Source organism: Rhamphochromis sp. 'chilingali' (genome assembly GCF_963969265.1).
Source record: "Rhamphochromis sp. 'chilingali' genome assembly, chromosome: 2".
Classification (NCBI taxonomy): domain Eukaryota; kingdom Metazoa; phylum Chordata; class Actinopteri; order Cichliformes; family Cichlidae; genus Rhamphochromis; species Rhamphochromis sp. 'chilingali'.
Window position 1 is genome coordinate 26,891,096 of NC_137930.1, and position 23,295 is coordinate 26,914,390.

At 40.9% G+C, this 23,295-nt stretch overlaps 1 protein-coding gene across 3 annotated transcripts in view; it reads right to left on the bottom strand.

Annotated features, from left to right (window-relative positions):
- Positions 1–10,652: 10,652 nt before the first annotated feature.
- Positions 10,653–23,295, bottom strand: part of sfswap (splicing factor SWAP) — a 53,827-nt gene continuing 41,184 nt past the window's right edge. For all 3 annotated transcript variants that reach the window (XM_080875074.1, XM_080875073.1, XM_080875075.1), the window contains exons 18-19: positions 22,685–22,757; positions 10,653–11,338 (exon numbers count right to left, since the gene is read on the bottom strand). In XM_080875074.1, the coding sequence (XP_080731200.1) occupies positions 11,273–11,338; positions 22,685–22,757 (139 nt within the window). In that variant the 3' untranslated portion in view covers positions 10,653–11,272. The remainder of the gene's footprint in view (positions 11,339–22,684; positions 22,758–23,295) is intronic.

Here is a 23,295-nt window from a genome sequence, read left to right on the forward strand (position 1 = left end):
GCCTCAACCGTTAACAATACCGCTGCCATCGTCTCTCTCTGACCTTATAGCTCACTTAGGCTACTGACTGAGGTAAAATTCTAGAACAGCAAATCTTCGCGCGTTTTCTGCAGGGGCGCAATTTTAAGCGCCCCCAAACCATTTAATTCAGCGACGCTGATAGGTCAAATATTTATTATTTTCCCCTGGCAACCATTTAATGATAGGCTATTTCGCTGCATATCAAGGGCGCTTTGACGAGCGCCCCAGAAGAAGAAAAACACCGTTTGTTGGTTGAACTTTAATGAGTCAGCTGGTGAAAATGTTAAAATACGCCTGGCTGTATATGGGCACACACATAGTAAAACTATCATTGATGAATTTTTTAAAAAATATATATTTTTACTCCTCCACATTTGGGGGGGCGGAGCCCGAGCGCCCCCTATGGGCCAGCCGCCACTGACCCGATGTATCCACGAGCCCTCCTCTGCACATGCCCACACCTTCTCAGCCTCTCCTCTCTAAATCTGTCTCCAAGCTGCTCATACTGAGCTGTTCCTCTGATGTACCAGCAGTACGTTTCCGCTGTGGAGACACTCTGCAGTTCACAAACCCCTGTTGACTCATGATTGTCTTATTGGTTAAGCAGAATTTATCACTTACTTGCAATCATATTATTTGTTTTAAAAAAACAAACAAACAAACAAAAAAAGAAAACCTGACACATCCACATACAAGACACACGTATTGCCACTTTATTCCAGCTATTTATCACGCCTTACAGTCCACACTTTAATTATCCAAGTTAAAAAGTGCTAAATGTGACACCAAGGAGAAGAATGGAGGTCCAGAAGACCTTATGCATCCCAGTCCTCATGATTTTTGCAGCCTTTTAACAGAATGAGAGTTAACTACAGGTTAACTCTACTTGGTCTCTGCTGTGATTTAATGTGACTGTTGCTACAGAATAACCAATACCTCTTTGTTTGGAAAGTAAGATGCTAATATATAAAGTAAATAAGGGCATAAGATGAGGGGGAAATAGTCTATAGTATCAGCAACTTGTTTCTTGTCTCTTTTTGACATCTGTAATATAGGCCAAAAGAGCTGAGAGTTACCAAAACTTTATACGTGCTTAGAAGTACTATAAGACTATCTGCTTTAGTAATAAAGGGATACAGGCTCATCCCTCACATAAATCTTCCTCACTAGACTCTGTTTGACTCATACTTATCTATTCCTCAGTGGTAGCGTACAATTACCCCTTGAAAAATGCTGCATAAGGCATCACTCGCCTTCCTTATCAAAGGCAGCGCAGCTGTGCAGACAGATAAAGAACCAAAATAATAAAATAAGTGTCTTTTCACACACACTGGATTGGCCAGATGAACTTCTTGCTGAAATTCTGACCTGTGTGTTGTACAATATCAAGGCGAGACACTTGCTGATAGAAATAATAGAATGCCAAAAATTGAGTTTAAATTATTTATCAGTTATTACTGACTTTAGTTCAGTCATACCCCAATGCATTTATTTTTACATGGTAGTTTATTTACACGGAAAACAGTTCTAGATCATTCAACCGTGTAACAAACAGTCTCGTTATTCATCTGAGAAATGGGCCAAATCTATGGTTCTACCTTGATTGTTGTCTGTCTTCTATAAACTGTACAGATGAAACTGGTGAAAGCAGTCTAAAGGGGTGGACATGACTGGCAGCAATGCTCAGGCAGGCTGTGGTGCGCCAAGAAAATATCCCCTACACATCACCACCACCAGCAGCAGTTTGAACTGTTGATACAAGGCAGGATGGATCTATGTTTTCATGTTGTTTACATCAAATTCTGACTCTCCCATCTAGATGAAGCAGCAGAAATTGAGACAAGGTAAATTTGGAGGACAGCAAGGTGTTCTCCAAGCCAGTTGGAAGATGTCATGTCTCCAGTCCGTCATGGGGCCTACACCTGTTGGGACATGCCTAAAGGTTTACCACTGTCACCACTGGGATCCTCTCTTCTTAACAAAAGTCCATAAACATCTGAGAACCAAAGGGACCAGCAGCTGGACATTTGGGAGAGGAATGTCCCAAAAGAAGAATTTAAAAAAATTGTTTGGCCAGAGAAGTTTTTCACTTTTCTACTTTCCACCCTTTTGTTTCCCCAGTCCAATATTTTTTCAAGAGTTGCTGCTGCCATCAAATTCAAAATATTTTTCTTAAAATGATATATGTTCCCACTTATTTCCCACTTCCACATATTATTATGTGAGAGCACCTTCAGGTAAATATTATTTAATTAAATCTTTATTTGATTAGATCCGGTATAAAAGAATGTGATCACAAATCACGACTCCCCAAATAGTGTAGAAGACAGAGCAGTTAAGCTGCCTTTTGTATTTTAGCGATATGTTTTATAACAAGTGTGGTGTTGATGTCTTTTCACCTGCAACCGTTCATGTCTGCACAAAGGGGGTTGCACTTGACTTCAGACTTGACTGAAGAACTTGTAACTTGACTTAAGGCTCACACTTCACTGACATACTGCAGTCCGTCATTTGGACCTGTTCCACTATCTCTTTTTGAACCTGACTTGAACGTTTCTGCACTCAGCTAAAGGTTTAGTTTCAAATCAATAAAGAACCTTTGAGTTTGGAAAAAAAAAGGCTAGTTTTCAGTACCTACTGCTGTTCTCCTTTGACTTTTTCCATCAAATGTTTGGCTTCAGTTCCTTAAAGCAAAAAAAGAAGAAGAAAAAGAAGAAAAGTGGAGTGTGGGTTCAGGTTTGTTTCTTACCAGAGCATGTCAGCGTGATGTCAGTCTGTACCACATGACCCCACCAGTCTTGAGATGCTGCAGCTCATTGTTGCCTGATGGCAGAAACAAATGTCTCCTTCCACTTTCACTCCCTGCAGCATGGCACAGCCTCTGTGAATGTTAACTGTAGTGATCGATGGATATATTGCTAGCTATTGCAATATGCTAAATATATTATCAACTTCATCAGTGAATGGATTTAATTAACTTTGCTGTAAATTATGTGAACTCTTCTTATATTGCTGTTTTTGCTGTAAAACATTTCCTGCCTTAACTGTGTGAGACTCTCCCCCCTCCACCCCCACTCCTTACAGATTTTATATGATTAGATTAAAAAAAGTCTGCAACATAATTGGATACATGGTGTTATTAGAGAAGCAATTTCCTTCCAATCTATTTCTACCCATAAACATTTGGGTTGCAAGACTTTGTGTTCAATAGACACTTGTGATTTTAATTAAATTTAGTTGATTATCGACAGATTATTTTTGCCTTTTTTTAAGAGTCTCATTTGCAGAGAAAGATTTAAGAGCTTTTTAACTTCATTAGGAGACAATTGTTGCTGTTTCCATTATGCAATGCAAATGTGATTAAAAACCTCTATCGACCAGATAGAAGCAGAGGCTGGAAGGAAAAAGTTTTGAGTCATATTACTCTGGCAGATGTATTTACATTTTTACATTTATTATTTCAATGAAAAAATATGTATATGAATTGTCTATATGCTAAATAGTAAGTATTGAGATTGGGGTCGGAGGTGTCATCTGATTGTTGGGTATATCTGTTTTCTTTGTATTATTGCAGGGTCCTTACCTTATGCAGCGCCTTGGGGCAACTGTTGTTGTGATTTGGCACTATATAAATAGAGTTGACTTGAACTGAACTGAACTGAATTGGACAACTACTTGGACAAAGTAGTTCCAGTTGAGTAGACCAAACGTAACAACACCCCCGAGCCCTCTTTGGACAGCAGAGTGCTAAAGTTAGATTGAACACATGCAAAATCTTTCCAGCATTTTTGGGCTTGAACTAAAGGGACAAGTTTTTAGAAAATATTGCTATTGCTCCAATAAACCCATTGGAGAATAAAGCGGCCAGGAACTGAACCACCAACCTTTAGTTGGTGGATTAGTAGATGACCTACTCTTCCTCCTCAGCTACAGCTACCCCCTTAAAAGTGCTTGCTGTAGATTTTTCTCTGAAATACATTTTAAGACTTCATAAAGGGAGCAGGGATACAAGTTAAGAGATAATGCAGTCAGTAGTATCAATGCTTACTGTAATAGTTTGACACTGGTGAAGTGGTAACATGTCTTCTTTAATAATCTAAGCATTACAGCAGGAAGCAGAGTTAATACCAAATAGGGAAATGACAACAGGTAAGCTCATAAGAGGGGATTACTATAGAAGGGAAAAAAACAAACAAACCATCAAAAGCAAAGTGTGTCGGTGTCATCTGTTCATGTTTTTCTGAAGGGAGGAAACATTTTCACGGCCGGAGGCTTGAAGCAGCTCTTCCTTTATTCTAGTTATGTTTCTGTAGAGTTTCCCTGGTGGCACGGGGGCAGAACTGAGTATTAATGCAGTCAGAGGAGGTTTTGAACTGCTCTCTGTAGAGATTTTGCATCAGCAGGAGCACTAAGGATGTGTGTGATGGTGCATATAGAGCACAGGAACATGCTGACTTTGGATGGCAGAGCACTTTGTTTCTCCGACTGAAGAAGTTTTGTCCTCCAGATGCTATCGCGTCAGGTCATCTGAGTTATTGCGCTAAATATCCCTCAAGTGTGCCTAACTTGAAAACACTGCCATGCTGGCACACAGCTGTAACTCACAGTTAATGTAATGGATTATTATCACCTTGCCACAGCGTTGCAGGGCTCTGCAGCGCTCTGCTCAGGCTGCTGGAGCAAAACTTTAAATGTGAGCAGAACAAACAGAAGCATCAGTGATTTTGTAATTAGTTGCCTGTTTGAAAATAGGTTTTACATTTTAGTGATTAAAGACATGGCTTTAAATGGATTATGGTTCAGAACATTTAATCACCGGTGAGCCAGCGCTCGCACCCCAGTAATTCGAGCTGGAGTTTACCAACAATTTCTGCATCCTGGTTTAAGTGAGCACTGGGTCGCAAGGGCCATCGCAGCAGCTGCCTGGAGGGTATGAGGCAATCAACAGTCTTCAAGGTTTATGCTGCAATGCTGCTGTGACAGTAAACTTTATGCAGTCAATAGAGGTTATTGCTTGGGGGCAGGAAATCTTTTTTATTTTCCTTATAAGCTGGGCACCCCAAATAAAGAGAAGAAGAGAAAGACTTAGATAGGGGGTAAATGTGCTGTTGAGCTTTGCACACCTGTCTGTCTTAATGGAGAGGGAGTCACAACAAAACCCCTTTAGAATTACTTGTTTCTCTGCTTTAATTAGTTTAACAATGTCACCTAATCCCCAATAACACACAGACAATTACAGCATTTCATTCCTTTGTTATAAATGTCGACAAATAAATACTTTAAATCTCTGAAATTACTTTGTAGTACTTAGTGGTGGGACCTTTCCTTTTTGATTGATATCAGATAATTCAGATCAAACTGAAGATGTGTTTTCAGTAAGCTAAGGCAGCTCTAACAAACTTTCAGACTTGTTTCACTAATTCCACTCATGCAGTAAGTGACATACTAACCAGCCACGCCGTTCAGTGGTTTGTTTCAATCAATATAGAGACAAGAACACCACCGTGGCTCTTTTTCTTAGCTGAAATTGATTGTTGGTAGTTGCTGCTCATACAGTGCTGTGCAAAAGTCTTGTGCCACCCCAAATGTCTTTGTATTTTTCTAGAAAAATGCAAAGTGTACAAGGCAAAAAATATTTTTACAATTCTAACAAGATTGAAAGTCCATATTTGGTTTGATCACCTTTATTCTTCTACACAGCCCGAACTCTCTTAGTGAAGCTCTTTTGTAGTTTCTTCAAGAAGTCTTCAGGGATAGTTCTCCAGGCTTCATGAAGACATTCAAAGCTCTTCTTTGGATGTCGGCTTCCTTTCGTTCTGTTCTCTGTCAAGATGATCCTACACTGCTTCAGTAATGTTGAAGTCCAATCCATGACTGGTACTGTTCCAGTGTTTGTGCTTTTTTCTTTGCAGCTGGTTTTGCAACTTCAAATCTGATGATACTTTTCGACCTTCGTTTAATTCAATTTTGACAAGATCTCCAACACCACTGGCTGCGGCCCCAATGACCATTTTAAATGAAACTCAGATACAGCTGAACTCCCGACTGTCAGTTTTAATTCAGGGGGCTGAACAAAAAGATTACATAAAAATGTGAGGAACTAAAGTATTTTTGAATACACTCCCTTCATTTCAGGGGCTCTTAAGTAATTGGACAAATTAAATAACTGAAAATAAAAATGACAATTTCTAATACTTGGCTGAAAACCCTTTGCTTACAATGAGACCGAAGTCTTAAACTCTGTCCATCTGTATTATGGAACGCTGCTCAATCAATTTGACTGCATTTAGCTGGATTTGAGCAGACAGTATGTCTCTGAACACCTCAGAATTCATTCGGCTGCTTCTGTCCTGTGAGACGTCATCACTAAACACTCTAAACACTAATGTCCCAGTGCCACTGGCAGCCATGCATGCCATCACACTGCCTCCGCCGTGTTTTACAGATGATGTGATGTGCTTTGGATCATGAGCTGTTCCAAATCCAATTTTCCTTTCTATTCCTGAGACTTATGAGTGGCTTGCACCTTGCAGTGAATCCTCTGTATTTACTTTCATGCAGTAATCTCTTTATGACTTGGATATCGATACGCCTACCACCAAGAGAGTGTTGTTCACTTGGTTTGCTGTTGTGAAAGCATTCCTCTTCACCATAGAAATGATTCTGAGATCATCCGCCACTGTTGTCTTCCATGGACATCCAGGTCTTTTTGTGTTATTGAGTTCACCAGTGCTTCCTGTCTTTCTTGTTTTCTCAAGCTGTACCAAACTGCAGTTTTTGCCACTTTGACATGTTGTCTGTTCACAGTAAAATCTTCCAAATGCAAGCACCACACCTCAAATCAACTCAAGCCCTTTTTTCTGCTCAATTGATAATGACATAATGAAGGAACTGCCCCATGAAATATCCTTTGAGTCAATTGTCCAATTACTTATGGTCCCTTTAAAAAGAGGGTGGCACATGTTAAGGGGCCGAAACGCCTAAACCCTTCATCCAATTTGAATGTGGATATTCTCATATGAAAGCCGAGAGTCTACACATTATAACCATGTCCATTATATGACTATAACTGAAATATGTTTCAGTGAACAGGTAAAAAACAAAAAACAAAAAGAACTTGGGTTCACATATATTTGGACAATGACAACTTTTTTCAGGCCTGACACTTCTTCTGTCCTCCACTTTTCCAGGCGGACAAGTGGAGGACAAGTATCTTAAGTACACAATACACAGCAAGCTAAAATATGCTGAGTTTTTGGGTAATGGCTCTGTGTAATCACCTTATTGTTGCAAAACCACTATTTTATCCCTGTCGAACTGTGTTAGCTTTGACATTTTTAAAAGATTTTACTAAAGAAATGGTGGCAGATTATGTGTTTTTGTGACAGGCTGCTGTAACAAAAGATATTGGTTTGTAAAAATACAATTTAAAATTGGTTCTTTGTTGCCTGTTATATGTAGACAGAGCACTCATTCGTCCCTTGAGGTTACATTTGACTCGTGGGGAAATTATTACATTGCTACATATACACTGAACAAAAATATAAACGCAACACCTTTGTTACTGCTCCCATTCCCCATGGGATGGACGTAGAGACCTAAAATTCATTCCAGATACACAATATAACCATCCCTCCCAAACAGTGGTCACAAATCAGTCCAAATGTGTGGTAGTGGGCACATCTGCTATATTGAGATAATCCATCCCACCTCACAGGTGTGCCACATCAGGATGCTGATCTGACATCATGAGTAGTGCACAGGTGTACCTCAGACTGCCCACAACAAAAGGCCACCCTGGAATGTGCAGTTTTGTCTCACAGCAAAATGCCACAGATGCCACAAGCAATGAGGGAGCGTGCAATTGGCATGCTGACAGCAGGAATGTCAACCAGATCTGTCGCCCGTGCATTGAATGTTCATTTCTCAACCATAAGCCGTCTCCACAGGCGTTTCAGAGAATATGGCAGCACATCCAACCGGCCTCACAACCGCAGACCTCGTGTAACCACACCAGCCCAGGACCTCCACATCCAGCAGGTTCACCTCCAAGATCGTCTGAGACCAGCCACCCAGACAGCTGCTGGAACAATTGGTTTGCACAACCAAACAATTTCTGCACAAACTGTCAGAAACCGTCTGAGGGACGCTCAACTGCATGCCCGTCGTCCTCATCGGGGTCTTGACCTGACTCCAGCTCGTTGCCGTAACAGACTTGTGTGGGCAAATGCTCACATTCGATGGCGTCTGGCACGTTGGAGAGGTGTGCACTTCACGGATGAATCATGGTTCACATTGTTCAGGGCAGATGGCAGCTGAGAATGTCCCAGTTCTTGGATGGCCAGCATACTCACCGGACATGTCACCCATTGAGCATGTTCGGGATGTGCTTGACCGGCGTATACGACAGCGTGTACCAGTTCCCACGAATATCCAACAACCTCGCACAGCCATTGAAGTGGAGTGGACCAACATTCCACAGGCCACAATTGACAATCTGATAGACTCCATGCAACGATGTGTTGCACTGCATGAGGCAAATGGTGGTCACACCAGATACTGACCGGTTCTGGGTCCCCAGACCCCCAATAGCGCAAAAAACTGCACATTCCAGGGTGGCCTTTTGTTGTGGGCAGTCTGAGGTACACCTGTGCACTACTCATGATGTCAGATCAGCATCCTGATGTGGCACACCTGTGAGGTGGGATGGATTATCTCAATATAGCAGATGTGCCCACTACCACACATTTGGACTGATTTGTGACCACTGTTTGGGAGGGATGGTTATATTGTGTATCTGGAATGAATTTTAGGTCTCTACGTCCATCCCATGGGGAATGGGAGCAGTAACAAAGGTGTTGCGTTTATATTTTTGTTCAGTGTATGATACACGTGCACAGGAGGTTGTGTTGCTCCAACATACAGACAGAATCTATTCACAGACACACACAAATACCACGTCTAATCCACGTTTGTGGCGATTAGAAGTGTCTTCCCATTCACAGAGAATCCAGTTTCAAATTTTATTGATCACTTTTGATCACTACATAGTACAACTCCACTTTATATCTCGACACTCAGATTTTGATCAACCACCTTATTTTGAACTCAGACCCCTCAGATCAGAGAATCAGTTACCATCACAGGTTCCAGAGTGCAGAGTGCTTAAATCAAAGGGGGAGTTATACTTGTGCTGAGGGTTTGCTGTGGGATAAGCTCCAGTTTGATTTTTTCCCCTCCCTCTATATATATTAATTTACTTCTATAGAAATAGACTGGCTTTGTTTTTTAATAATACATGTCATGTCACTATGGATCTTTTGTCTTTTTTCCCTTCGTTAATTCTGTGAAACACATTTTAAGTGTTTTTGAAACAAATACCAAGGGCATTATCCCAGCTGGTGAAGAGGGAAAGCATCCTAAGAATAAATTATGACACTTCTACTTAGTTTGCAATCTGCAAAAGTTGATTCTGTTCATCTGGACGTAGCGTTTTGTGGGAGGAACGTTTCGTCACTCATCCAAGTGACTTCTTCAGTCTCAGCTGACTGTTTCTCCAATCTTATAAACAGTACATTTGCATAATGACTGAAACCAGCCCACTGAAGGAACAATGGGCTGGGAGGTCAGTTCCTTAATCTTAATTATGCAAATTGTCATGACCATTGATCAACAACCACTGATCAAAGACCACTGATCAATGGCCATGAGTACCATTCAGAGAGAGTTGGGGAACGGCTGCAATCACAGCATTGTAAGATGGTGATGTACCCTTAGGCCCCCTCGTCGATTCAGAGATGGTTTTTCCCTTTTCACGTAAATGGCTTCCTTGACTTCCCGCTCAAACCAGCGTTCCTCCCTGTCTAGGATGTGTTCAGGATCCTCATCCTTGAAAGAGTGTCCACTGGCCTGTAGGTGTAAATAGACTGCAGAGTCCTGGCCTGACGAGGTAGCCCTTCTGTGTTGTGCCATCCGCTTCGCCAGAGGTTGTTTGATTTCCCCGATGTATAAATCCTGGCAACCCTCCTGGCACTTAACAGCGTACACTATATTACTCTGTTTGCGTCGGGGGACCCGATTCTTGGGGTGGACCAATTTTTGGCACAGTGTGTTTTGGGGTTTAAAAGCCACAGAGACACGGTGTTTAGAAAAAATGCGTCTCAACTGCTCGGATACTCCGGACACATACAGGATCACTACAGGTTTTTGCTGGGGCAGCGGTTGTCCTTCTCTCTTGGATTGGCTGGAGCTTCCTTTAGATGCTGGGATAACCACATTTACTCAGGGCCTTCTTGATGTGCTGTTCTTCTGCCTCCCTGGCTGCTGTGTCAGTGGGGATGGTATTCGCTCTGTGTTGAGTGACGAAACGTTTCTCCCACAAAACGCTACGTCCAGATGAACAGAATCAACTTTTGGAGATTTACTTTCCTGGATGATTGAGAATGCATCATTAGTTTCTAATCATTTTATATTTGAATATTCATGTTCCAATTATGTAATCTTTTTTTTTTTTAGCCACAAGTACAATTTTTCCAATATCTAATGCACTATAACAACCTGCATTGTATCCATTTTCTTCTCCTGACGGTTTATTTATTTTTTGTTAAAATAAAACAACTGAAGGCCACATGTAAATCATAAAAGAACTTTTATTTCATTTTGGATTAGAAAGTTGTTCTGCATTACTCATTACAGTACAAACCAGGAACCAAAATTCAAAGGCTGCACATTGCAGCTGATGGACAGAGTAAAAACAAATTACTTCTCAGGTAGTAGAGTAGGCGCTGAAGAGAAAAAGGAAATGAGGAAAAATGATGGGAAAATTAAATTATCAAAACATAAGCCTTCATAGAAGGAGAGCTTCCAGATTTCCTGCAGCTGATGCTGCAAAGAGTGACTCGTAGGAGAAAAGCATCTCAAAACAGGAGGCAAACATTATTTCACATTTGATTCTCCGTGCACCAAAAACATAGCTGTGACTTAATCTCCTGTGTTATGAGCGGTTTTCTCACACCGGCCGTGAAACCAGGTGCTCAGGTTTCACTTCAGCGTACTTCACACTTACGACTTGGCACAAGACGTAACACAATCAAACTGAAACTGTCGATGCTCAATTCTTGCTGAACTGATAAATCATGGATAAACAGAGGGCTCTGAAACAGCTGCGGGTCAGATAAATCTCCGGGAAATCGGAGAATACCACTCGCCTGCAGGCAAAAGTTGTCACATCCAGAAGAAAGCAACGTCCTTTTTAAGAATTGGGAGGCTGGAAGGTCTTGGAGGTGGCAAGCATGGCTCGCACTTTGGCCATCAGATCCTGCACAAAGAAGAAGAGAGAGAAAAACAAAACATGAGATGAGTTTTAATGTACAGCTTTCCCACTAAGACCCCCAGTACAATGTTGCAACTGGCATGGCAAGAGATATGCCATGCCTCGGTGGGTATAATAACAATACAACTAGTAGTCAGTTAGTTTGATCTAAGCAGATCTACTAAATCAAACAGAACCGATCAAAATTTAGGAGCGGAGCAAACACACTGCACTGGAAGGGGACAAAACAAAGCACTTTATTTTGAAAGAACTACAAAATGGAAAAAGTAGATCTGCCAACGCTTTTCTTTTCTTGTCACAGTGTTTTACTTCTCCTTAAAGAGGAATAGTTTCTCCTGTAATTCTTCAGCAAACTATTCCCTGCAGTACGAAAGAGCTGCTAGTAATGGTGTTCCCACTGAGAATCAACCATGCGGCTGACAGACACACAAGTTCATCCATTTGTTTTTTTGTTGTTGCTTGTGGGATGAATGAAGGCAACACTTTCATTCATTTCATAGAAGAAATAAAAAGCGAAGGAAGGAAGAAAACGAGTATGCAGGAATGTATAAATAGTCACTGAAATGTTACACCAGCCTCAAAGTTTTGTTGCACTGCTATACATTTTAAAAGATTAACAACAGAATCCCCTTAAAGGCAATTAGAAAACACATATATGAACTCCCCGGCCAACCCACACATATCCCTGACAACTGTAAACAGGTTATTTACTTAAAACAATATAATTAATAGGAAGTTGCAATGAGAGTGCACAGCAGGGAAACAGAAACAAAGTGGAAGAAACTGCCAAACAGCAGTTTTTCATTTCCACTTTCTCCTCCTTCACTCTTCAGGTAGAAATGTAAACTTTGCACACCACGGGGGCAAGTGCTTACGCTGCAGAATAGGAAGTGTTAATTTGCATCGCGGTGCACGAGCGATTCATGCACGCATGGACAAATATCCACCCTCGAGCTCTCCTGACAGATGAGACGAATTAACAGCTGTAATCACAAGAGGGGGGAAAGCTGTCATATCAAATCGCTCTAAAGGCCGTTTCTCTCAAAACCCTGATGTTCTCGGATATACACAGATAACGGACACGCACAATGACAACGCTCAGAATTATCATCAAGTGGCTGGACGTGTGCTCTAAATACAGCCACAAGTGTCCCGTCTAACTAATGTGCAGCTAAATTCTGGAGGTCTTTGCGTGCTGCACTTCAGTCGTCATGTATGAGAACATGTTGCATGACTTCTGGGACCAAAAAAAAAAAAGTTTGCTCATGAGTAAACAATCAATACATTCATCCATTTTCTTAACCACTTATCCAGTTCAGGGTCGCAGAGGGGCTGGAGCCTATCCCAGACACAGTCGATACAGTATTAACCTAAACAGTCCCTGCACTGCCCCACGTTCTGTAAAGAAAAAAAAAATTACAAAGATAAAATCTGAGAACATCCAAAAACCAGCAGGCTGCTCAGCATCAGTGAGACACAGCACTCTGCTCGCGTCACTGTAAGTCAGCAGTGGCATGTTTAAATCTGGAATCTAAATCTAAAGCTAAATTTAACCAGCAGGAGTCGTCTAATTGGAACGCTTTCCTATTACTAAATTAATTAAAGACAGACACCTGAGTTTGATGTTGAAACTTTTCATAAAGTTCACATTCGACTTTTTGTTTGATGCTGGAGTTTTAGTTGAGTGTGACAGTTAAATTGCCAGCTGTACTTATACCTCTGTAATAATGAACAGGGATACCTGTAAGAAAAGCATGTTTTTTTTCTCCACACTTGTGCATAATTTAAGTCCTTATCATTTTATTATATTTGTCTCATCTACACTGGAGTAAAGACCAACGGGCAGCTGCTACTCCACAACCCCACCACATATACACTTTACACCAACATAGACGACATTTAACGACCTCCCCGCACCCATAATGACGGTTTTGACACCTCAGTATACATCAATAAAGATACAGTTTGATAACCACTAGAACAGTTTTGGGTTTTTACACGGGTACCAGCAGAGGAAGAGACCACCCTGACTAACTTCTGACGCACACCCACTCATTTTGTTCTATAAGAAGGCCTGAAGACACACACTGGTCGCTTTACACAACGCAACTACAAAGCTACTTTCTAATTGTGTGTCTGTGCTTTTAAATGCCGTCTGGCTTTAAGCTGAGAAGTACAGCACAGTATTTCCTTATTTGACTGCAAAATTACACCAAAAATGTAAAAAACTTTTCCACAGGAAGCTTTAGTATTAAATGTGAACATTTGTGATATCGTAACATTTGTATGTTGGTAATAGTGGGGAAATTGAAGGAATAGATCGTGCGAGGTGCACACCTTCATTTGCCAAAGAACACGGCCTCTATTTAGACGGTTTTGCTGTTGTGTGTGGGGTGGAAATCAGATTGTGGCTGCGATTATTATTGACCGGCTTCTTTAGAAAACAATGTGAGACTGTTTGGAAGCAAACAGATATCACGCCTGCCTTTCTGTTGTATGTCTGATAAAGCTGTGCCAGAATCCTGTCATGAAATTAAACAAAAGGAAATGTCACACATTACAAGGACAGCTTTATTTTTTCACTGAATTGGGATGTTGGGTTTTTTTCCTCATTAGGACAAACTATTTTCCTTGTATGCTGTCAGTTAACCACATTTACCTGTTTAGGATTGAAACCTAATTTTACAAACACTAGGCCTGAAAAAACTAACATGGAAGCACTATTTATAACTCTCACTGGGCCCTTAAGACAGTTTTAAAACTATAACCAGTGGGTCAAGTTAGGAAGTGAGATTACAGAAATAAGGGTGTCACATGTTTGCTTTTAACGGCAACAACCGTTAAACAAACAAAAAAAACTGTTAGGAAAATCTTGAGGGAGCAATGTAGCAGCCACATGTATTGATATCTAGCCTTTCTGTCATTAGATCCCCCCGCCCAAGAAACTATGCAGTGTTTGAGATACCCACACTCCTAATTTAAAACACTCCCGGTCCCAGTGCAGTTCACTGTAAAGGTGAACAAAGTATCTTTCAAATGTACAGCAACAGAGAAGACGGGAAAGAAGAAAGAGGAATACAGACAAACACGAGAGAAATAAGAGCTGGAATGAAGCAAATAGCAACTAGGCACCCGGAGGGAAGCAGAGCCCATTAGGCAGATGAGGATGTGCTGAATTATTCAAGATGTGTTTGTAAAACATCACAGATGGGGTATAAGTAGTTAGCAGTTTTGAATCAGAGCATGTTGCAGCAGCATGTTTCCACCAGCTAGCTTGTGTTGCTATGTTGAGATGAAGGTGGGAGAAGCGACTACGAGATAATGAAAAAGAAACTGAAATAGGACTCTTTTTTTTGTTGTTGCTGATGACAGAAGAATCAAGAGATGTTCATTGTGGAACACACACACACGGCCAGGTGAGCGAGTTAGTTTCACTTCAGTTGAAGTTATTCCAGTGTTCATAGAAGAGTTAGTGTGAACGCAGAGGCAACAGTATCGACCTGCATTACATCAACTCCCAGAAGCTCTAGAAATCCAGCACACTGCAGCCTCACTGTAAGATGCTGTCTAGTATGTACAGTATTCAATACATGTGAGAGCACCGCTGTGTTTATTAAATGACTTAAAACTGTATCGCCGCTTAATTAATGCATTAGTCACAACCGGAAAAAGAGTATCTCGCCTTTTAAATGGCGTGGATATCGTGATGTGAACCGCTGACTTGTGAAGACCGCCTTGAATCCTTAAGATAAACATTTTCACCATCGCTGTCTTAGTATTTTAAAATTGGATGTGAAACTGCATGCCCATTCACTCCTGACTCTGCTCTAGGCTCATCTTTTTATATCGTGTCCAGTTTTACACCTACAGTGAGGTGAAAAAAAGCTTTTAGTCACGCTAAAAATGTTTCAGATCCTCAAACAAATTATAATATTTGGCAAAGATAATCTGAGTAAATACAAAATGTAGCTTTAAATGAGGACTTTATTTATTAAAGGGAAAAAAGTAATCCGAACCTACCTGGCCATGTGTAAAAAAGTAATTATCCTCTTGTGAAAGTATGAATTAAATGATTACTCACATTTAGAGCTGGGCGATAGAACGATAACGATATGTATCGCGATATAACTTTTACTCGATAGAGAAATTAAGCTATCGCGATAGACCTCGCCGCTCTTGTCCTCTTAAAAAAAAAAAAAAAAAAAAAAAAAAAAAAAAAAAAAAAGGTCGGCCGATCCAAATTAAGTAGCGCAGAGCCGAACCAATCACAGCCGCAGCTTCACGTCACGTGACTTGTTACGTACAGCACAAGTGCCAAGCCGCACGTGTGTTTGTTTGGGAAGCAGCCAGCGGGTAATGGAGGAAATGAGTGTACCGACTAGAAAAATCAACCGAGCGTGACCGAAGAGAAAACAGATGATGGTTCCAACGCCGGAGAGATTGTCGAACGGAAGAGCCATAGAAGTTCCGTAGTGTGAAGGTATTTCGGCTATTTCAAGTCTGACAAAAAACAGAGTAGCGTGCACTGTAAATTGTGCCGAAAGCAAGTCTGGAAATACAATGAACTGGTGCATGCGTCACACTGTGCGCCACGTTATTGTTTCGGTGAAATGAATTTCTACAATACTGTTACTGTTAATTCTACTCTCTGCAGTGTTTAAATGCTTATATACACACAGTTACTGTCGGTCCACACATACGACTCGGTTCTGCTTCTATGCCCCAGCTTTGTTTACTTTTTCCCACCGAGGCTTCTAGACTTCTGATTGGCCAATATTTCTGCACGGTTAGGAATCTAGCGCCACCTGCTGCTTTGGCATGTTCATAGCACCGTTTTCCTTCATTTCTGCCTTTACGTGTGAACGGGATTATTTTTTTAAAACGAAAACGGAAAATCTCCGTTTTCAAAAATACCCGTGTACGTGTGGACATAGCCTCAGTCTCTGACTGGAAGCGCTAATTCGTCATTCGGCTTTTGTCAGACTAAAGTAACTGTTAAAACTGTTTGAAAAGCTAAGCTATACAACAAGGAGAGATTGAGAATTTCCTTTTAGTTCTCAGTTTATTTGATATTGACAAAAGTTAGTCAGTTTTGTCTGTTCTTCTGTAAAACAAACTAAGATTTATTTTTAGAATTAATACTTTGTTTCTAAGTGGAATTGACAATTTAGTCTGTTTCGTTTGTTCTATTTTGAAACTTAAACGCTTTAGCGGCTGCCTTTTGTGTAGTTTGCAATATTTGCCTTTATTTATCTGAAAAAGTCTCATGTTCCTTAAGTACATCTACCCTGTTGAACTTATTATGGGAAATAAATATTTAAATAAAAACAAGCTGCTGATTATTTCACATTTTACTTGTGAGCAACAGCACATTTAAATCTTACAAATATAGTTATTTGGCTTATATCGTGATAGATATCGTTATCGCCTGAAATGAAAAAACATATCGTGATATGAAAAAATCTCATATCGCCCAGCTCTACTCACATTTATGCAAAGTTGAGTTCAATTTCCCTCACCACAACCAGGACTGATTAATGTCAGACTTACTGAATAATGAAATCACTTAAACAGCACCTTTCTGACAAAGTAAAGCCTAAAAGATCCTAAAAGCAACTCATCATGCCATGATCTAAAGGAGCAGCTGGAACTGACATCTATCAGTCTGGAAAAGGTTACAAAGACATTTCTAAGGCTTTCGGACTCCAGCGAACCACAGAGAGAGCCATTATCAACAAATGGAGAAAACCTGGAACAGTGGTGAACCTTCCCAGGAGTGGCCGGCCTACTAAAATTCATTTCCCATCGAGGACTCATCCAGGAGGTCACAAAAGAGCCCAGAACAAAATCTAAAGAGTCACAGGCCTCGCTTGTCTCAGTTAAGGTCAGAGTTCACGATTCATAACAAGAAAGAGCCTGGGTAAAAATGGCATCCATGGGAGAGTTTCACAGCGAAAAACACTCTGCTGACCAAAACATACAGAAAGGACACAACACGCACGCACGCACGCACGCACGCACGCACACAGAGGGGCTTTGGAGAGTCTGGACCAACTGACATGCTTGGCATGACCTTAACAAGAGGAGCTATTAAAGTGTGACTTATATGCAAAAGAGAAAAAGCACTGAATGGGCTGCATCTGTCTAAAATCATCACTGATCTAACAGTTCTTCAGGGAGACTAATGATACATTAGAAAAACAAATATTAAACACAGTTGAAGCAATAATCAGGAGGTAGAGAACAAGCCATGGTCCCACTCAGAATCAGAGTGGCTGTTCGCTGCCAAACACACTGAACTACTTGCACATCTTTGAAAACAGACGGACAAGTGCTTTACCCTGGGCACAGGGGTTATCGCTGGAAATTACAGCTTCTGTGTTGGCTCAGGCAGTGTGAAGAAAATAGCATAACATCAGCTTCTATGGACAGTGCCCCCCCCCTAAATACCATTTGCTCTTCAACATAAAGGTGCAAGATTACACTTTGCTAAAGTACCAGAAAAGAAGCCTGACTGACACTGGGAGCACCTCCTTCAGTCAAATGGGAATATTTTTGATATTTTCCTCTGATGAAATTAGGGCTGCCACAAACGATTATTTTGATAGTCGACTAGTCACCGATTAGTCAACTAATCAGATCATGCATCCATTGGACGTACAGCGTTCAGCTTATTGCACCAGCATGAATCTGCTCTTATATAACTATCATTAGCTTACAGCTTTAAGTGTTTAAGGTATGTGCTAACTAAAAATAAAGACAAGATGGTAGTTTATTAAATTTTAATGAAATTTGCAGATTGTTTCGGTGAAGTTTAATAAACTCCTTGCTATCTAAAATATAACAGGACACCGGAGTAAACTCTCTACCATCTCACACTTCTGATAATCAGCTGTCTGCTTGACGTTTATTCAGCTGTCTAAAAACTATAACTTTAATCTCAGCCAAACCGATTTACTCAGGAACAAATAAAACACTAAAAAAAGCCAAACAATAACATTTTTAAGTTATCTAAGTGACTTATATATATTTAACCTGAGTAGCGAAAGACAGCGGTGGGTTTGAAAACGATCTGTCGGGAGTCCGGGGTTCTCACCGGCTCTAGTGAGCCTTGCCCCCGGCTAACACTCGAGCTAGTGGGTAACAGACGTCTCCGAAAACGTCGGAGCGCTTTTGAAAATATGTGGTGTCTTGATAAACTGAGCAGATATTTGAGGTTTACACAGCTAAATTCAAGCCTGAAAATATGTTAACCATTTATTTTGTGGCCCAAAAAGAATAATAAGAGTAACATTAAAACTAACTAGCTGTCGCCATTGTTGGAAACTGAGCTGGGCTGCGCTATGAATTCTGGGACAGAGCTACTTCTTCTTCTTCGGGGTTTAACGGCAGCTGGCATCCTTGTACATGCAGTGCTGCCATCTTCTGTTTCAGTCCGTTATTGCACTCTTAAATCCTGCTACTTATTCCTGGGTCTTTTGCGATCTTACAAAGCTTCAAACGACACGTCGACTATTAAATCAGTCGTCGACGATTTTGATAGTCGACGTAATCGTGACTAGTCGACTAATCGTGGCAGCCCTAGATGAAATCCAGCAGGCTACACATGAACCTGCCCAAGACTGCCACAGTGAATGCATAGTCATAAGAGTAAAGAATGGAGGTGGAAATAAAGATGAGATGGGCTGCACGGACACAAAAAGTGTTGGAAGAGGACACAGATGTCACCGTGAATGCCTGAGGATATGACAAACTCCCGTCAGACGAGATGACCTCCAGCCTCCAGAAGCGCGGCAACAGAGGAATATTCCTGCATGATAACAATCTAAAGCACACAGCAGACACACTGTGATGTGGTTAAGTACGTCACCTAATGTCAATCCAATATACCTTTGGAAGATTTTAAAGAAAGGCAGAGCAACATAAACCCTCCAGACTGTTTATGAATAATGGCAGAACACTTCTCCAGATTTGGCGCCACATAAAAATCGATGCGAAAGACGATTAAAAAAAGAAAAAGAAAAGTCAGTGGACAAACAAAGTACGGAAGAAATAAAAGATCCAAGTTTACATGCGAGTAAACGCTCTGCTCAGCTTAGAGAAACACATTCCCAGTAAGGTGACACAGTTCTGAATAATCAGTCTTTTAGGTGATATTGCACAGGGCTGTACTCCCACGTTTGACACTTTATGTTTACCTGCATGCTAGGTTTATTTCGCTCAGTTGGAGGAGAATCCGTGCATCAAAATAATGCATTGCAGAGGCAAGTATAAATTAAATTACTGACATTTAATCAGAGAGGTTTATGGTGATGTAGACTTAAAAATCAAAGTACGTACAGACATTTTTAGGCTTCTCAAAGTTCTCCTAAGGTTTTCAACAGCAGTCAAATACAAGTAGATTAGGAGCAAAACAAAGAAGCTTCAGGAAAGAGATAAAAGCTACATAATAAATATGAATCTAAATGAGCACAATGTCCAAATGAGGACTGACAGGACTCAACAGTAACTGCTCGTGTTTTTGCACTTTTGTTTTGTGGATTTTACAACAATTTTAAGGAGAATCATTAAACAGACATTAATAAAGACAGTGTTTAAGAATATCAATGATCTCTGTGGATTATATAACGCTTCGTCTGTAGAAGTGATACGCGTGAATGCACTTAATCTGAGGTGCACTTCTGAAAGCAACAAAATAGTGGCTATAAATTGTCTATAGCAATTTAAAAACATGCAGGCAAGGACAGTGCCTGCCGGGGTCAGAATTTATTGGCGAGCCGTGTGTGAGGTTACACTGTGAGTTACGGGTGTGTAGCACTTACTCAGATGCAACTGTTTTTCATTTTTCGCACCCAAATGAGACAAAACACCAACACAGCCTGCCACTTATCTACATTAAACAGGCCCAATATGACCCAGACGCACTATAACAATACAGCAATAATTATGTGACACCAATAAACACGTTGGTTCTCCTTTGGTCTGGAGGTGCCTCTCACTGTCAAAATCAAAGGAGAACCTGATGCTACGATGTGCTTTTATATTTTGAGGCATTCTGTGCTTCAGCAGCTTGAGGAACAAATACCCCGTTGCATAAAACAAGACCGACATTTTTAACTCCAGTAATCAGAGTTTGTCTTGGAAGAACATGAGCAGTCTGCACAGAGCCGGAAACTGTTCTGGCAACACAACGCCATCAGTTTTTGGGAATGCTGAGATGCTGCACAAGCGCTAATTTTACTGTTGTGTTGTTTTGTGTGTGTTCGCAGAGTTTTCAGCCATGCAGCCTATTTGTCAGCCACAAAATGAAAGGGTGGACTAACTGGCATTGTCCCGTCTAGAAAACTACAGGATAGCTGCTGTAATCCATGTCAGTGCCACCTTATCAGGCTGCATCAGAAACAATTGTATGCAAATGTTGGATTACTGTTAAATGCATGGCACTGATGTAAGCAGTATGTAAAATTCTCTCAAGCGCGCGCGCACACACACACACACACACACACACACACACACACACACACACACACACAGTATTTTAACATTTGGTTTAGTCAACTGTCAGAAAGCGGCTACACGCAGAGCTCTATGTGCAGTTACTGTAATTTTACAGCTGGAAGTGTCTATGCTGTGCTCATCACTCAACAGGAGACTATGGGTTGCATTAGGGCATGACGACAGTGGCAACTATCCAATCAAACCTTTTCAGTAAGTTTTCTTTGGGTGTTTTTTATTAAAACAGAAAAGAAAAGCCTGACAATTAATTTTTTTAAGCAATTTGGGGAATGTGACTTCTCATCCTGCGCTCCCAGGATGAGATGCGCTGGGCCGAAGAGCAATCTGGAGCCAAGATGCACTGCCACGACGAGAAGTGATGAGAAGCAAAACTGACACAAGGTTCAGCTTTTAAGTTGAAGCGGCAACTTCTTAGCAAACACTCGCTTATTTACACATCACGTGTGTCGTTTAGTGCCAAGCAGGTAGTGTATGGCGAGCTTTTACAGCTTTAGGCTTAAACCCAAGCTTCCAAAACTGTGGGCTTAGTTTTTACACAGCTAAGTAATAAACTAAAACAAGTTATAAAGTTATGCGAAGCCAACCTCTGCTTCTCTGTTGCGTTATAAAATGTAAAAGAAAAAAAACACATGGGGTATAAAACCATACTGAATGTTGAAACCTGCCATTTTCTTAACTTGAACTGACAACTTGCTGAACTTGACCTTGTGTTTCTCAGCAGTAATGGTAATGGTCCTTCTTGTCTGAATTTACAAGTACCACTGGAGAAAACATTTTCAAGACCATGTGCTGCTTCTGCCTCCTTCCTTTGCAGTGAAGTGAAATCCATCTCCCAAAAGACTTCGGCAAGTTTGCAGAGGTTTCTGTTTTTGCCTCTCGCTTCATCGGCGCCAACTAATATTCAGTCTCTCTTATCCTAAATTCTTGGCGAAGCTCCTAGGATGAGATGCGCAGGGCCGAAGAGCAATCTGGAGCCAAGATCCACTGCCACGATGAGAAGTGCTGTTTGTTTATTAAAATAAGAGCACATGTACCCCAAACAGTGGTAAACAAGACCTCAGCAACACGGTTCAACAATGTTATCCAACAAAACACTATTAGAAACCTGCGCCATCAACCGGTCAACCATCAGTCGACTATAAACTTAGCAGACACTTTTAACAAATCGAGGCCATCTACAAATCCGTTCTCACCGCTTTGTTTTGACAAGTGTTACTTCCAAGGTTATGAGAGAAATGTTAAGTTACATTTTTATCCAAATCAAAATTGATGACAAGTCCCAGAGGCAAGCAAAATCATGACGGTTTAATATCGGTCGTTCGGTGGCAACGAACCAAATTCAATTTGCTGCGGATGATCATTCAATATGGCTGAAACCGAGTGAACCTGGAGTCCGCACAGTTTTCTTAACAACAGTTTCAAACTGTCAAGAAACAAAATCAGACCGGCAGTTTTTCTCCAGGTATGATGCATGAGATTGGATTACACTGCCACTGAATACAGAGTGCAGCTTTATCACATTTGCACCACATATAAATGTAAGACATCGGCCTCCCCATGGTTCAAACAAACAAATATAGCACACCGACGTGCTGTAAAAACACACAGAAGGTACCGGGAGAAGTGGATAAATATAAAATGAGTTCAAGTCAAAAGCTCTAAAAACTAGCTATATTTTGGTGTTTGAAAGAGAACAGCACTTTCCATCCTTCCTCTTTGCATGATGGAAACAAAGAACACCACTAAGTACTTTCATTGGATGGGATGGAAAAGTTCAGCAGGGGATGCATCTGGGATAAGAGCAAAGAACAATACCTGAGTTATTTTAGACTGAACAGAGGATACTATGGATGAGGACACTGCCTTGTCTTTCTCCAGAGAACCACCCCTGAAAAGAAAACAGAGGAGAAGGACACAAAAGAGTCAAAAAGCATAAAATCAATCATGTAAACAGGAGAGAATATTCAATATTTATGATGTTTCTCTGAAATGCCCAAAGTTCGACAGGCATTGAGAGCGATAGAAAGAAAAGATGGAAGGAAGGAAAGAGGTGAAAGAAGTGTCCTGTAACACTGAAATTTCCATCTAGAGTTAAAAGACCAAACACAGACAGAGTATTTAATCATGCAGACAAATTTCAGGCCTCAAGTTCAGCTTCACGGCTCCTTCCGAAGCTTAAATGTCTCTACAGTCCAGCATTTCATAATTCATCAAGAGATTAAAAAAAAGGAACAAATCATGTACAAGTTGATTGAACACAACAGGTGAACATAACTGCAGAAAAGACCGCTGCTCATGATAAAAAGTTTAGCTTTTCTTCCTCTCGCGAAGATGGAAGATTTCAAACGTTTGTGTGTGTGCACGGCACTCAGTATAAAGTACTACCTGCCCCTCCCGCTGTTATTATGGCATCATGATCTAGTTTC